The 15,861-nt window shown below is 55.4% G+C and overlaps 1 protein-coding gene across 1 annotated transcript; it reads left to right on the plus strand.

The window, feature by feature from the left end:
- Window positions 1–14,105: 14,105 nt before the first annotated feature.
- Window positions 14,106–15,541, plus strand: LRP88_05043 (C2H2-type zinc finger protein; the record flags this gene model as incomplete). The annotated part of the gene is made up of 2 exons (XM_083241607.1): window positions 14,106–15,347; window positions 15,419–15,541. The coding sequence occupies 2 exons, from the start codon at window positions 14,106–14,108 to the stop codon at window positions 15,539–15,541; spliced, it is 1,365 nt and encodes a 454-aa protein (XP_083102755.1).
- Window positions 15,542–15,861: the final 320 nt, after the last annotated feature.

The following is a 15,861-nucleotide window of genomic DNA, read 5'->3' on the forward strand; positions in this document are numbered from 1 at the left end:
ATTTCGACGACGTATTCCAGGTGTTGTAGTGACGGATCTAGTGTGTAAAGGACCAAGTAATGTCTGCGACACATCGGATGATATTTGAGCTTCTCTCTGGAGATGAAGTGTCGGTCTCGCGGGGAAGCGACACGTGACGGTGTTTTCAAGAGCATCATCCTGTCTCCCTGTATGTTGCATGCAGGAGGAGTGGCGAGGTCATGGGCAAGGCGGCTAGATGGAGCTGTTTGGAGCACATCAAGCATACATAGGCCGGGCGGCCGTGATGGCTGCAGCTTTGGTGTAGCAGAATGTTGGCAGCATCCTGGCCAAGGCTGGGAATAGCATCACCACATCTCCTGGGTTGTAGCTGGTCTGCGAAGAGCCAGGCCTCCCAGGTACTGAGCAGGAACGATAGAGTGTACTGTGGATTGGAGACTGAGCAGCAGTGTTGCACGAAAAAAGGCATGTTATGCTGATATCAAGTCAGAATCTACAAAACCGTCAGCGGCAATTCATCAAGTGTGACGCATCAATTGAACTGAATCGGCGGGAATTGGGGCAAGGATTCAATCATGGAGGGTGGTAATCATCCATCTAGGCGCGGCATATTTCTCATTCTTGATCGTTGATCAAAGTCCGAACCGGCAAACGACGTCGAGATCTGCTCTTGACTTGACCGGGGCAAGCGATTCAAGCCAGGGGAGGGAGTCGTGTGCCCACCACCGAACCGCTCTTGGTGCCGATTGACATAAGCTTAGGATGCACCGATCGGCAGAATGTCATTTCTTTAGAGCCATTCTAATCGCATCTCGCGCTGTCAGCTCACCACCAGCCGCCAAGCCATTCACCCTTCAGAGCACTCGCTAGACGCAGCAACAGCCGCAGCTTGGTCAATAGCCGCGCACCGATGATCCAGGAAGCGGCAGTTCCCATCGTCACGATGCGGCTTGTCTGGGCCCTTCAGCCTGGTCGTGTTCCAGCAGAAGCTAGCAGGCATGATGCCACCGTAGACAAACCCGTGATCTTACCTGACCGGTCCGGTGGGCATTCCTGCTGAACAAACAGTGACCGGGAGGGACGAGCAAGGTCCGCAGTCCCCTCCAAGAGCTCAATTGGGCGCCTGGGGAGTGTACTCCGTACTGCGATGCGAGTCTTGATGCTTGTCTGGGAGACCACGGACCATCCATATGCACGTACCTTGTCAACCATCACACTATCCTGGAGCCTCGTCAAGCAACGCAACAGATGAGACCATCCACCCATCAATCACTCACTCTCTTGCTTTGGGCCCCGAGCCCTGGGCCCTCGCCATGGAGTGGCTTGCATCTACCCGCAGAAGCAGTCAGCCCAAGTCAATCTCTTCAAACGCACAAACCAGCCCTGCTTGTTCAATTTCCCATCGCCATGCCATCGATGGATGCTCCCCGTCGCAAAAGCAACCACCTCAGCTACTCCACCGTAGCGCAGCTGCATGTTGGGGGTCCGCACAAGCATGCGCTCGCCTCCATCCAGTAGGTACACGACGCACCCGGGATATGCTTGTTGGCGCAACGCCCCTAGGGCTTAGGTGAAGTGGCCCTCGGCATTTGAGATGCGGACGCCCTGAACTTGGGGATTCCTGTTGTGCTGTGGGCGTGAGTGGCGCGCCCACTGCTAGTCTCGCAGCATGAGCTTTGTGTCGTTGGCGTTTGGGGCATCCTCCATGGGTTCGGTTAATGGATCTTTGCGTTCACGCACGCACAGTCTGAGGATGCCCGCCCTGTGCCTGTGGAGGCGAGAGAACTCGACGACGACTCACGCTTGACGTAACCGTAACGTAGGGAGAGCCGCAAGGCAAGGCAAGGCGCGGCTCCCGCGCGGATATCTTGACGGCCGCGCCGGGGACGACAACAGCAGCATGGCGACGCTATCGGCGATAGACACGGTGCCAGAAAAAGCAATTCCGCAACTGTCCTATAGGCAGGGAAGTAGAACTTGGGGGGCCAATCATGAGCGGACGCCCTTGGCGTCTCCCTGGCAAGGAGTGTGCATCGTGCGCATCTGGTGGACAGTGTGACACTCCTGGCACCCGCTTTCAATACCGTCGATGTCGCCCTTTCTGGCTGCGAAGTTCGTGCACAAAGGCAGGATACACGTAGTTTGATATTGAGAGCGGTTGGCGCACACAAACGTCCTGACATAACGCCCTAGGGACTAACCTAGTGAGAAGGCTTGGACTGAAGACGCCACCAGGAACGATCGGCGCAGGGATGCTCAGTGCAGATCGTCCGCCATTTGGCGGCCGCTTGGTGTTGAAGAAGGCCTTCTCCACCGTAGCAACCAGCCTCATGCTGGTCAGGGATGCCCAATTGTGCCAGTCCTGAGAGCCAGCTTCCTGGGCCGCAGGGCGGCCGACCCCCATCCCACACAGTCTCTGACCCTGGCAGATACATATGTACGATCGTTTGGGCCTGGCAATCCCCCTTCTGCCTCAGAGGTCTCCCCGTCCCTTGACGGAGGTTGTCCCTTTGGGGGCTGACAAGAAGAAAGCAGAAACCGTGCCTAGCGCTCCTCTGAGGGCTGAGAAGCCAAGACGCAGATCCACGTGCCGAACGGCTTTTTCCACATCCACTCCATCCATGGCTTAGCGAGGTATCACGCAGCCAGTGTGGCTATCGGCTTTGAACAGAGGATATGCTGCTCTCAGCAGTGACGTGCGACTGCCCATGGTTGTCCATTCTCAATTTGATATTGTCGAATTTGCGTCTGGGAGGGAAAAATGACAACGCATGCAGTCGTTTAAGGATCCGAGGACATGGGCTGCACAAATGTCTCGACAGACTGCCTTCCACCTTGTGCGGTACGTTCCATCGCCCCTGGTCGTGTGACACTCGCACAGCAGCTCTTTGATTAAGCTGTCGACAGGGCGCATTTCTCCTGGAAGCCGACCTGTACGAACAGCACCCGCTGCGCGAACTCAGCTGAGCCGACGGAAGCGTCACTCATGCTCGGTACCGTCATCAAAACCCAGCTGGCATCCCCCACCAACTCGTTTGTCTCGGCGCGGTAACCAGTTTTCGCGTGTCCCCCCAGACACACGGTGGGTCGCTTAGATGGAGGATTGTTCCAGGAAGCCCATTCTCTCAGTCGTGCGCGAAATCCGTGTGGCACCAAGGGGAGTCGGCGATTTCGAGTCCTTTGTCGTCAAACCCACGATAACCTCGGATATAGTACAAATGGAGGATTCTGCATCCGTGCGACATGGGGCAATGGGATCTAGTATGTCCCGTACTACCGGGATGGGCAAGGAATCCGCCGTGGACGGCCAGCTGGGACGACCTTGGTCGAATGGTCTCGATCTTCATCTTTCTCCGCCTTATGGCATGATCCCCGCTTTGTTGATGCTCAGGCCAAGCTGCTAACGAATGGAGCTTGCATTGGCGTGACGTTTGTGCTGAGAGCCTTATCGTGAAAGCACGCCTCCACCAGCGGCAGACGCCATCGGGCTGGCGGCCCACCGGGCTAATTTGGCACACGGATGGCTTGCGGTTAGCTTTGCTCTGGTGCCCCTGGCTCTTGAGGATCTGGTTCTGGCACATGGCAGCGCGTTTCGCATCGACGGGTCAGGATCGCCACAATGGATTGACAGGTGTGAGTGTGGTGCCGTCCGGAGAAGAGGGTGCTGTGGATGCACCATGCTTGGAGGTGTGTAAGCGAGGACCACCCAGCTTGGAAAATCTCGGCCAAACCGCTCAGTTTGGTGTTTAGTCCTGCGGATTCGGGAGCTGGAGGACGTGCCAACCTGCCAAGGTTGCCAGTCATGAATGCTTTCATTGTCGTTGGGTTGGGCAACCGGTCTGGTCGACCTTGGGGTTATTGGCTGGGTAGAGTTACATAGCCAGTCAGCGGAGTCATTAGCTGTCCCACCACGCAGAGCGCTCGGAGGTTGCAAGTTCAGTTGGGCCGGGGTGAATGGCATCTTCCGGCGGACGGTTGAAACTTGTCTTGGACGATATTGGGTCGTGAACCGCTGGTCCGTTGCACGTTCTCGATGTCGAGCAATTAGAAGTTCGGGCGCCTGGCGTGGGGCGTTCTCGTTCAAAATCGTCGGTGAGCAGACAGGCTATCCTTGAAACTGACGCTTGATTAACTGTGCTCGAGCCAAAGTTTGGAACCGAAGCTATCGATTCTTTTTCGGCTATCATTGTCACTGCTGTGTCATCTGAAGTCCGGCTAGCCGGGTGTGTCATGGCGCCTTGACTCCAGAAAGGGGGGCTCTCCAAGTCTTCTTGGCTTTGATGGTGGCGGCAGCATTCCGCAGCCTCTTGACAGGGGCTGGCCGAGATCCATGCGCCCATCTGGGTGTGCTGTGTGGAGATGGAGATGCAACTTGGAGAATGGGATGGGGATGCAGTCGTGGCAGCGTGTCTGTCTTAGTCAGCTAATGATATGAGTTGCCGGTTGGAATTTTTGCAGAGCAACTTCTTGGAAGTGTTGGTGATGTTGCGCAGCAGGCAGGAACCTAGATACCAGGCATAGTTAGGTATTTCCCTTGGACAGGCATTTATGCTAGATCAAACCGGAAGGAACCTGAGCCTGATCCAATGCCATGACATCAAGGAGAAGACAGGTAGGTGCGACCGTAACTGCGACTTTAACTGCGACTGCGACTGCAACCGCCTCGCTCGGGCACCAGCCGAGTCCTCGTCTCCTACAACGAGGGGGATTATCCCTCCATCTTACACAACCAGACAATTCCTAGCGATTAAACCCATAAATGCTTCAGCCAACGGCGTCTGTTTCCCCATGCTGCAGGTGCCCAGCAGATCCCTCTGAGATTCCTGAGAGCGCATGACTTGGGGGCGCTGGCCCAAGGATCAAGGGTTCACATGTTGCTTGCTGACCCAGTTCTCCAACCTCGAACAGCATCATCCATCTCAAGATCCATCATCCTCGCCAACCAATGCCTCCCCATACCCCGCACTACCCTGCAGTCGCTCGTCAATTTGGGTATACCAAAACCCAAGGTGGCATCAGCCATCTGGCAGATGATCCCAACGGGGTTGCGCAATGCCAAAAGTTGAATGGTGGCGGAGTCGCTGTCTCGCCTTGGGAAAGAAGCTTTCTCTTAGCGGAGCTCAGTTGACCATCAAACAGCCCCCATCGACTTCAACACTCGAACTGGACAAACAGGGACGACAAGCCCAGAGGCTGTTGCCGACTTGTCTGTGCAGCAACACACCATCTCCTGCCCAGAACGACGTCTGGAGCCTCATGGGAGAGAACGTGACAACACTGGATCCGGGCAGTCAATCTCAATCCACTGCGTCGAACAAGGTTGGCTGCTGATAAGGCAACCAAGAGGCAGGAATGAAAGGACTCGATTGCGATCCGTCCTTCCCAAAGCCAAAATCGAAATACACCTGGAGTCAGTGTATCTGGAGCACTCGGAATTGTCTATCAATGGAAGATGTGCATCATCGGGCGCTGGGCTGACGACGCTACATGGCTAACAACCCGAAGAGCCCTCCCCTGGCGATCCAACACGCGGTATTGAGACTCAATAACATGCTTAGGCTTATCGGACGCTCAACAAGGGACCAAAGGCGAAACCGATAGATGGCCATATCATCATGGTCGCAACTGAAGCGAACAAAGAATATCATCGTCTATACATTCCTCCACGGCTGGAATCAGCCTGGAAGGTTACCAGCGTCTACGTTCCGCGATGGGGCCAACTAGCGCAGTATCTGCTATTTGATTCGCAGAAAAACCGAGGAACCAAGGTCCAGAGCCTCATCTCCCGCGCTGGCTAATCAGGAAGCAGATTAATGTCGAGACAAGACTCCCCGCCTTGCCTGTATTGGGGAATGTTAGACGAGTTTAGCCATGTGACGAAGTTTCACCTCGGACAAAGATGGCTTGCGATGTTGAGCAAGAACATCTACGGCGGAACTCCCGACTTGATCATGTCAACTACTGGTATAATCCGGAGTCGATTGATACCGTTGCGTCGAGTACGTAATCAGCATCTGTTGAGAAATTGCGAGATCCAAATTTAGGCCTCGGTGATTGACAGCTGCACCCACCTGAAAATTATCTCTGGGTCGTGCTGCGTTTTCTCGGGAGATGCTACCGCACCGTGTAACGGTATCACAGTAACTCGCACCAAAGCGCAAGAATCACTAAGAATCAACCTCCCTTGACCATTCGTCAACCGGCCAGGTGTTTGGCCTGAATCCTGCATCATGATCTCACCCCCATGATGGAACGGGATGAATGCAGCGGACGCGATGTGATCTGTGGAACACGACCGGGAAGAGAATGGGCATACGGGCCACTCATGGCACATGCTGGGGCCAGATGCACCCCCAAGCGACTGGCTCCGATATTGGTCATGCAGGCTGTTGGCCCCAGCGCCCATGACGGCAAAGCCCTGCCTGCAGATACTGTACCTACCAGGGCGAGACAGGCATCCTGAGCCATTTCACCTCTGTCGCTTCCTGGTCCATGCACCTCAGCTGAGTCTGGACCAGGTTCTACGCGCGACGTAGTTCGGCGTCAACGACTTGGCACTAGTCGGATGCAAACCCTAAGAAGAGCGGCGACTCGGGAGATCACAAGGAGACAGCGCAAAGTTTGGCGTCAACTGAGCTCGGCGGGGAACCGAGCTGTCACGCACCCGACGGCGACTAGAGGAGCCGTGATGTATTCGGTGCGAAAGGACTGAACTATATTCGCATAGCCGCCTCTCTGAATGGACCAGCTTTACTGTTGGGTGAATGGAACCAATTTGGTTTGCACGGACCGGGATTTGGGAGGTCACTCTCGCGGATTGTCCCATGCAAGCTTTCAGGTGAGTGTAGGTACGTATTTCTCTGACCGGCTCAGGAGAGAGGGACGTGAACACTTTGTTGGGGGGTTGTTTGCTTGCTTGCCCGCCTGGTCGCTGTCCTGTCATGGTCTGACATTTCACGATATTAGGGCTCATGATGAGTGAGCTGTTCATGACAAGGAACCGCCAATGTCTTCGAATGCTTGTCTGGATCAGTTTGTTCCCATTCTCTGGGAGACCGTTGTGAAAGGCTGAATGGCTGGCAGATTGGCTTGCTTGCTGGCTTGCCGGCTTGCTGATGGGGCTTTGTCCCGTCTTGTCCTTACGCTGGGCTGTTGGTGCGTGCTTCTTCAACCTCCGCATTGCTAGTGCCCACCCCTCTCAACTCATCCTTCGCAGTACACGGCGACTGTGTGCTTGTGTTGAGATATTGGTCAAGGTATGCCTTGCTCCAAGCCAATTCTGTGGTGATTTCCTCCAGGACTGCATGGTCCTACACAGTACAGTATGCGACGGCAGTGGTTTATGAGATGACTGCATTCGATTCTTGTGGATTCAATAATCAGGGCACAGATGTATCTCTTCAGTATTCATGGACCCAAAAAGCAAGTACGTACAGTACATGGTTGGTCACCTCCATCCACGGGCAGATGTGAGGGAATGGTCGACTAACCTTGTTCCATCCTAGCTTGATGCATTGCAGATGGTCGATTCCTTGCAACACTTCCTGACGGTGGCCAAGCTTCCGAGTTGAACGAAGTGTCAAGACAAAGCACGGGGATTGTATCCGTGGCAAACAAATCTGATACAAAGTCTCGCACGATGGAAGATGCAGGACGATGAAAGACATGCAGCGGAGGTCAAGAGTCCCGAGTCTGAGGACTGTTTCTCTCGTGTGGACAGGAAGATGTGATGAGATGGTGATCGGTGATGTTACACAAGCCCTCGCTCACATCAGGGCATGATCGCCACTTTGCCATGCGGACTGAGGATCGGTCGACGAAAATGCAAAACACGCCGGTCTGGGAGTTGACGCTCAGGAAAAAGCAACCACACAGTTCATAAAAAATCAGGCTCTGTCTGTAATGAGTGAGGGATTGCTGCGCTGCGTTGCAACCAGGCACCAGGGTTCAAAGAGCCAAGTTTGCTTGGACGAGTGACATGAAAGCTGACTGGGCCAGAGACTTGACTGCGACAAGGGTACCGAGGTCACCCCATCTTGCGATTTCCTGCGCTTGGTCATTTATGGCCTGTGTGGGCTGAAAGAGGGAAATCATGGAGAGAGAGGTCTTGACGATGTGCACGCACTGTACATCATTCACAGAGGATGATGAACATGTGCTGGGTGCCAGTCTCTGTGGATTAAGGTATCCTACGGAGAAGACCTTATCACTGGGACCAAAACTCGAAGCAGATCAGAGGTCGGTCACGGACCTTCATTCCAGCCCACCTCCATTCCAGCCAGTTGGTTCACCCATTGATCAGACGTCGATTGGCTTGGCCGCCTTACCCGATGGGCTTGATCGTGCGGACGGATCAGAGGTCAGGGTGGCTACGCCCGCAGGACCAAAGGCCAAAAGGAGACAGAGGACTGGGGAGGGCTGCTGTCGCCAAAGTTTATGACTTGTGACCTGCGTCGTTGCTGGGCGGGAGTCGAGCGCCTCGTCCTTGATGCGTTCCCAAGAGCTTGGTTAGCATGGCTGAGTCTATCCGTCGATGGCGGCGGAAAGGCTCGCAGAGTGAGGGACAAGGTGTCGCGCCGGGATCCACGATGGACTCCAAAGACTAGGGATCCTCCCCCGGTCGTCCTACCAAGCCCCTTGTTGGGAGCCAGGGGAAGGGGCGTGCAGCACCCAAGCTCGGGATCAAGTGATGAGGACAGGGGTCGAGGGAGACTCGGGACAGGGGTGTGGGCCAGCGATCCGGTGGGTGGACAGGGGCTGAGTGAGAGTTGCGAGAAGCAACTTTGGATGTCATTGACTGATGAGGAAGGATGATTTCCTCAAAGGACAGGACGGATACAGCCGTGAGGAGCGACACGAACCGTACTGTAAGGTGAGGCCGTATTCCTCATCTCATCTCACTCGGGGCGATTGTCATGGACAGGAACGGTGTATGGTTTCACTGCGCACGCCGCTTACTGCAGTACGTATTTGCCGCTTACTGCCAGTCAGACGGGACCTGACGAAGGAAGGCTCTCTTCACATTTCTGAGAGATCACCCAAATCTGGGGAATGCTCAAGGGGCCCATCAAAGCCCCAAATGCATGGCAGCCCTTGCGACTGAAGCAAAGCACGGGCAGGTAGGGCGTTAATAATGAGTTACAGTGCAGAAAATAATCGACATGGGTATCGGGGCAATACACATGGGGCATGGATAGCGGCAAGGGCCTGGCATCGCACTGCATGGCATTGGATGGTATGGGATATTTCGGACCCGTCTCACATACGAGCATTGTGCTCTTTGCCGCAATCTTGAGAATTTTATTCTCCTTGCCTGCTTGCTCTGCCTTGAGTCGCCGGACACAAGCAAGGTTGGAGGTCTGATTCTCGTATCTCATCTCACCCAGCTCCCCATCCCATCGGACTAGGCGGCAGAGGTGGAAAAGACGATCCACAACAAAACTCTTGACCCAGCCTGTTCTGCAGCCAGTACCGCGAAAGCGGGAGTGAAGCAAGGGTGTACCCTGGAGCGGCGTGGGCAGCCAAAGCAACAAAGTGAGCGATATTGGCGCCAGTCCCGAAAAAAGAATTTGAGACAGACATATGGGCGAGTTATAGGATACTGTACGACATGCTTATGGATGTGAGCATGATGGGAAAAGCAAGACGGCTCATGAGGGCCGAAGTGTCCAGTTCTCGCGCAGCAACAAACTACGGTAGGCAATGAATCCGCCATCGAGCCCGTGTTCCGGGGGCATTGCTGGTGGGAGTCCATGTCTCTCTTGCGAGGTATCCAGGCTGTCTTGCGATGATTTACGTCTCATTGACCCTACTGAACAGCTCTGATGCTGGGCTAGTCGGATAGATACTATACTATCCACGGACTTGGGCAGGGGAGGAGATTGATGAATCTGTGGCTGTCTTTCTTGAGGCTCCCACCACCTGGTTCCAGCGCCGCAAGACTGGGCCAGCGTCTTCTCACAAGCAGCTGTCTTGCCTGGGTCTTCTTGGAAGGATGTCGCCAGCAGGATGATGATACTGGAAAGTCACAACCCCTGCTGTCTCTGATGCCGCCAAGGTCGGTATTGGAGGCTGCTGCCCAAGCGTCGACCACCCGGCTTGGCTCCAAGTGCCTCTCTCTCTCGATTTCCCAGACATGGCGGTCCAATGATGAAAGAAGCGTCAGGTACATGGTCCAGATGGACTAGACAACTGCGCCCCCGTCGCTCTGAGGCCTTGGTGTTGCAGCCGTCGAGCCCTAATAGGGAGCAAGAGGTTCTAGGCTCGGGGCTTGGACCCAGTCACGGTCCTGTCGGTGCCGTCTCCGTGAGCTTATTGATCCGTGTGACTGATACGGGGGTCCATCTCCAAGATCCATCCGTGATAGTGTCGTTGAGGTCGGCGACTGATGGGTCCTTCTTTCACTCACGGCTTCGCTGTTGCCGAAGGACCAGAACCAGACCAGAATCAGGGTCCAGCTCTGGGTGGGCAAGGCTCTCGATTGAATTCCCCTCTTGGCACGCCGCCTAGCGCAGAGGTGAATAAGGCCCGTGTGTACCTGGTAGCAGCCCTGCCAGAAAGTGACTGCTCATGATAGAAGGTGTTCACTTGCCACGTTGTATACACCCACTCACACAGATAGGGAGACACAAGCGGTTATGGTTATGAGTTGGCAATTTACTCATGTCAAGCACATTCTTCACTACCAGGGCTCAACACCACCACCATCATCACCACCATCATCATGACAAGCATGATCTGCCTCTCATCTGGGGGGGCAACCAGGGGACGCCTTCCGGACGCCGTCCCCGTTGTGCGCTCTACGCCTCCAGGGGTCGTGGGAGAAACAGAGTCCAGCCGGTCGGTTCCCGCCACTGCCACAGCCGGGGGGCCAAGGGCCAAAAGCAGCCTCGCCAAAGCAGCCAGGGCAGCCAAAAGCGGCCATCAGCCCGCAGCCGGAAGGCCAGGACTCATTGCATTGGGGAAACTGGGCTTGATGGCTGGGGGGCGCTCAGGTTCGAGAGGAAGAGCCCAGCGGTTTGGCAGTCTAGCCCTCCCCGGACTTGGGAAGCCCCACGAGACATGATGGATGGGCAGAATACAGTACAACAGCGACTACACTACATGGGAGGCACAGACGTCGTAGAGCAGACGAGCGACGCATAGGGAGAGTGGAAGACATGCAATGACGGAGGGACCCGGGCCAGGGCCAGGACTAGGACCAGGACCTACCTAGCCTCCCCCCAGCCCCAGGCCAGACTCTTTTTTCCCCCTTCCACCAAGGCAAAGAGAAGATGAGGAAGAAGTAAAAAACCACAATGAGAAGGCGTGTGCGTTTTACGGGAGGGATTTGCGTGCCGTTCAATGTGGGCATCGGGTATCCCACCCCCCTGGTTCCCGATCTGGGCCAGCCACGCAGCAAAGAGTAGGGACGGGGACTGGCGATCCCGTGTGCCAGAGGAGAGGGAGATCAACATCAAGTGGAAAGGCCAGACGAAGGGACCTGCTTGAACTGGGGGAGGGGAAGGGAAACAAAACATGTGAGCGGAGCGACAGACAGCGACGAGATATCACGGGGGCGAGAAGCCTCTCCCCGATCGAGACACAGGCAGAGAAAAGAACACACAGACGCATCATGTCTGCTGTTAGACTTGTTCGACTCACGGCGCAACTCCTCATCTCACATGCAAGCAAGAAGGCAATTTGCACTCATTCTTGCTGTGTCGGTCGGTGTCGGTACGGCAGCTGAACCACCACGAGGTACAGTACTTGGGTCCATATGCATACAGTACTGTACATACTCCGTACATACATTTCATTGCGCGGTGGTGTTCTCGTTGTGCATGGCATCAACCACTCATTAATCCAACCATTCATTCATTCATTCATTCGTGCAGTCATTCGCCGAGCCTCGTGTTGTCATCTTCAGCTCAACATGGCACACTCCCAGCAACAGCATTCATTGATTGAATAGCACAATTGCACCTCAATCTGGTCTGTGCCTTGTTGTGCTGTCAGGCATTCTCATTCATTCATTCATTCATTCATTCATCGACTTGACTTTCATGTCTCGTACCCCACTGCGTCCACACCCAGAGAGACAGAAGCAGAACAGGGGGAGTGTGTGCCCCCTGCTCGCTCTGGCGCCACCCCTTCCCTTGGCTTCATGTCTCCGGCTCCAGCTCCGGGCCTGTTGCTGGTGGTGGTACTCTGTAGGTGGTTGGTTGGAGGTGCCCATTGCCCTGCGGTGCTTGCAGCCAGCTCTGTCAGTGCCTCCAGTATGGGATGGGCCAGGCCAGTGCCAGTGCCAGTGCGTTTGGGTGTGCCCTCCGCTAGTGGTAGTGGGTGGTGGTGGTGAAGGTGGGAGTGGTGGTGGTGCTGGGAGTGGACTGGCTGGCCTGGTCGCGATAGATGTTTTTCTGCTCTTGTTCTCCTTTTGCGCGCATCTCTACTGCACGTACATGACACTCTGGTTTAGTATCCTGTCTCTCATTTTTTGTTTTGTACAGATAGTCTACTACTCGACCCTCATCCTTCTCTAGGTGTCTCCTAGTCTTCTAGCTGGGCTGCTAGGTCGCTCCACTAGGTGGTGATGGCTGCTGGCTCGGGGACCTCATTCTTGCCTGCTCGCCTGCTAGGTAAGGACAATACACTACGGCACCGCAGCTGGTCAGGACCTGGGATGTCCTTGAACTGGAGTCCAGTCCAATCCAATTGGATCCAGTCAAAGTCCAGCTTCGAGGCCCCGGCCCAACAGCTGGGTCTATGATCCATTCAGCCCTCCCGAGCTAGTCGATTTTGGTGTCTGGCGTCGTGCCCTAGAGATCCCGTCTCAGCGAGGCCCTAGCAAGACGCTAAGCCCAGAAGAATGCCAAGGCGACAAGCTACGGCCTGAGCAGTTGAGGGCCCCTGCTCTGACTACCACCCCCCCTCGAGGTGATTGTGGGAGCTGGAGAGGGGGGGTGGTCCAGTCTCACACTCTCTTTTGGTTGTTTTTGGTTGGTCTCGTTGTTTGTTGGCCTCTGCGCTCGTTCACTCTTCTCAACTCTTTTTTCCATCCATCCCCATACGGGTCCATCCTGTTCTTTTCTCTCTCTCTCCATGTCTGCGCGCTGTGTGGGTGTTACTCGTAGATGCTATCACCACGGGAGGCGTGTCATGGCAAGAGCGCCTCGCGCTGTCGAGGCAGGAGCCCCCCGACAAGATATACATATACATATTGCGCCAAAGGACGCCACTGAGAGGGCAAACCTTATTGAAAGTCTTTGGACTCCCATTGACGACACCCCAAGCAAATCCCACCCCATTCATCCCCGATTCAAGTCTCCAACCTGGCAGCATCGTGACTATTTGACTGCTCTGCTAACCAGACCTTGCAAGGGCATTCATTCATCTACATTGATCATCCTCTTCAGCTTTTTCTTCTTCTTCTCCCCCCCTCCTCCGTCTCATCCAATCTCTTTCATCCCAACTTCTCTCTGCCAGTGCTGACCCGTGCCTGGCACTGACTGCATCACCACCGCCATCCCCTGTCACTCACTGTGCTGCTTATGCTTAGAGTTTGGCCTCGGACCTCCAAGCAAACCAAACCCATCCATCGCCTGGGAGATCCCGCTGTTTGTACTTGTACTGTACCGTCATCCGCGAGCGAGCTTTAGGTGCAAGTGGTCTTGTCGACGTGTATACAAGAAGCTCAGAGCTCCTTCCCCTCCTTTGGTGTGGTCTGTCCCAGCCCCTCGGCGATACAAAGCAAACGCCTTTCCCGGACTTCAAAGCCATTCATCAGCCATCTTCTGCCGTCAGACCAAACTCTACCTATTGCCTTTGCCGACACGGGAGCGCGCACCTGTCCTTTACAGCCAGCCTTTGACGCTGACGACCCGTCAACGTCTCGACAGCAGCCCCCAAACACCACGGCGTAGGATCGCGACAACGTGCCATCTAGAGCTTCATTCCTGCCCGCTTGAAGACGAAAAACCCGGCGACAAGGCCCTTTACTCACTAGGGCAGCATCTCGCCCACCAGCAGCATCCTCATCCAGACCAAAAAGGCATCCAGCTGCAGCACTCGCGATAGGTGACCAACAAGGCAGCGGCGGAAGCCATAACCACAACTACCCACCACCACAAGCACCTCCACCTCCCGACATGGCAATGGAGAGCTTCTCTGCACGCCGCCCGGCTGCTGGCACACTTCCAGCCTTTTCTCTGCCTCCACCCAATGCAGATGTACCAAGTATGGCCAAAGATCCCCTCTATCCTCATATCCCTGGAGACTCTTTTGAGAACTACCACAACCCGCGCGGTATCGACTCGGCTGGGTACCCATATCCGTCGTCGTATCCTCCCCTCCCCGGCCCCTTTCCCGATCGCCGCCTCTCGTCTTCGCCCAGTGTTCTGACCCCTTCGCCAGGAGCTAGTGACGGCCTGAGCCCCAGTCTCTCCAGCGTCCACACCGGCAGCTCCCAAGGATCCCAAGCTCCCGGCGGAATCCAGTACTCGTACGGAGGCCACGTCCACGGCGCATGGCCTACCCCGGGAAACAGCTCGTCATATACCGTCAGCTCCGCGACTCAGGCTCAGCCTACCCTCGGACAACAGCACTTTGCTGGCCGCAGCTCCTCCATCTACAGCCAAAGCCCGTCGATTCAGCAATTCAACCACCCGCGAAGCTCCCAGTCTCCGGCGACTGGAGGAGAAGGACTCCCCCCGCCGCCATATGACCAGGTTCATCACCCCTTTCAGACTTCCCTCTCTGGCGGAGGCGGCCAGACCTCTCCCTCAGGCTTGTCTTCGGCATCCCAACCGCCTCAGAGCGCAATTCTGACTTCGCAGAACCCCGTTTCTACCCAGCCTCCTACCCCCTCGAGTGCACCCGCCCACGTTGACTCGTATACGCATACGAGGCCGCCTAGCACGCCGAGCTATTATACTGCATCGTCTACGCCACAACAGCCAAACTTTCCCTCCTACCCGCCTCAGCCTTCTCCGACGCAGCATTCGCCTCCTAGCACCGGCCCAGTGTCCAGGGGCTTGGGCTCACTCTCAGGTCAGCCACAAGGACCTGGAATGGCGCCTCCTGCGCCATATCGACCTTACCCGTACCAGTCTCTGCCCACCATGGGCGGATCCGTCATGTCCAACATTCACCAGCCTGGTGGTCAGATGTCGATGATTCCCGGGATGGGCGTGCCGCAATATCCTCATCATATGATGTACGGACATGCTCAACCTGCTCCTCAGTCGGAGCGCCCTTTCAAGTGCGACCAGTGTGTGCAGTCTTTTAGCCGTAATCACGACTTGAAGCGGCATAAGAGGATTCACCTTGCAGTGAAGCCTTTCCCCTGTACCTTCTGCAGCAAGAGCTTTTCGCGAAAGGATGCACTAAAGGTATGAATATTGTCCATACTTGTAATTTAGCAGCATTGATATGAAGGGTGGCTTGCTAACAATATCAACAGAGGCATAGACTGGTCAAGGGCTGCGAGAACAAGGCCAACGAGGCTACCAACAATGGTGACGGCAACGGAGCGGAACGGAGTGGCGAGGACAACGAGAGCCCCGAAACGAAAAGAGAACCTTGAAAGGCCGATGAGAGCGAGTGATTGATTTTCTGCGGCTGGGATACCCGTGTTTCGAGACGACGTTTAGACATTTGGTTTCAAGGGGCGAGCGAACGGGATGGTGCTAATGTGGAGGACAATCGCACAACTATGGACTTGAGCCGGGAGGCGGCAGATGCAGGTGGAGGATGGGAAGCAAACAGCGACCCCGACCCCCCACAGGCCTAGAAGGCGGTTCCTGGCTCGAGACACGACAGATTCAACCCTTATACGACTCAATGCATTGTCAAACGGCATGGAATAGGCTTTGCCGCGGACGGATGGGCGCAACGAAGGACGGG

This window comes from Fusarium phalaenopsidis (genome assembly GCF_050370095.1).
Source record: "Fusarium phalaenopsidis strain FUZ10S chromosome Unknown contig_32292, whole genome shotgun sequence".
NCBI classification, from domain to species: Eukaryota; Fungi; Ascomycota; class Sordariomycetes; order Hypocreales; family Nectriaceae; genus Fusarium; species Fusarium phalaenopsidis.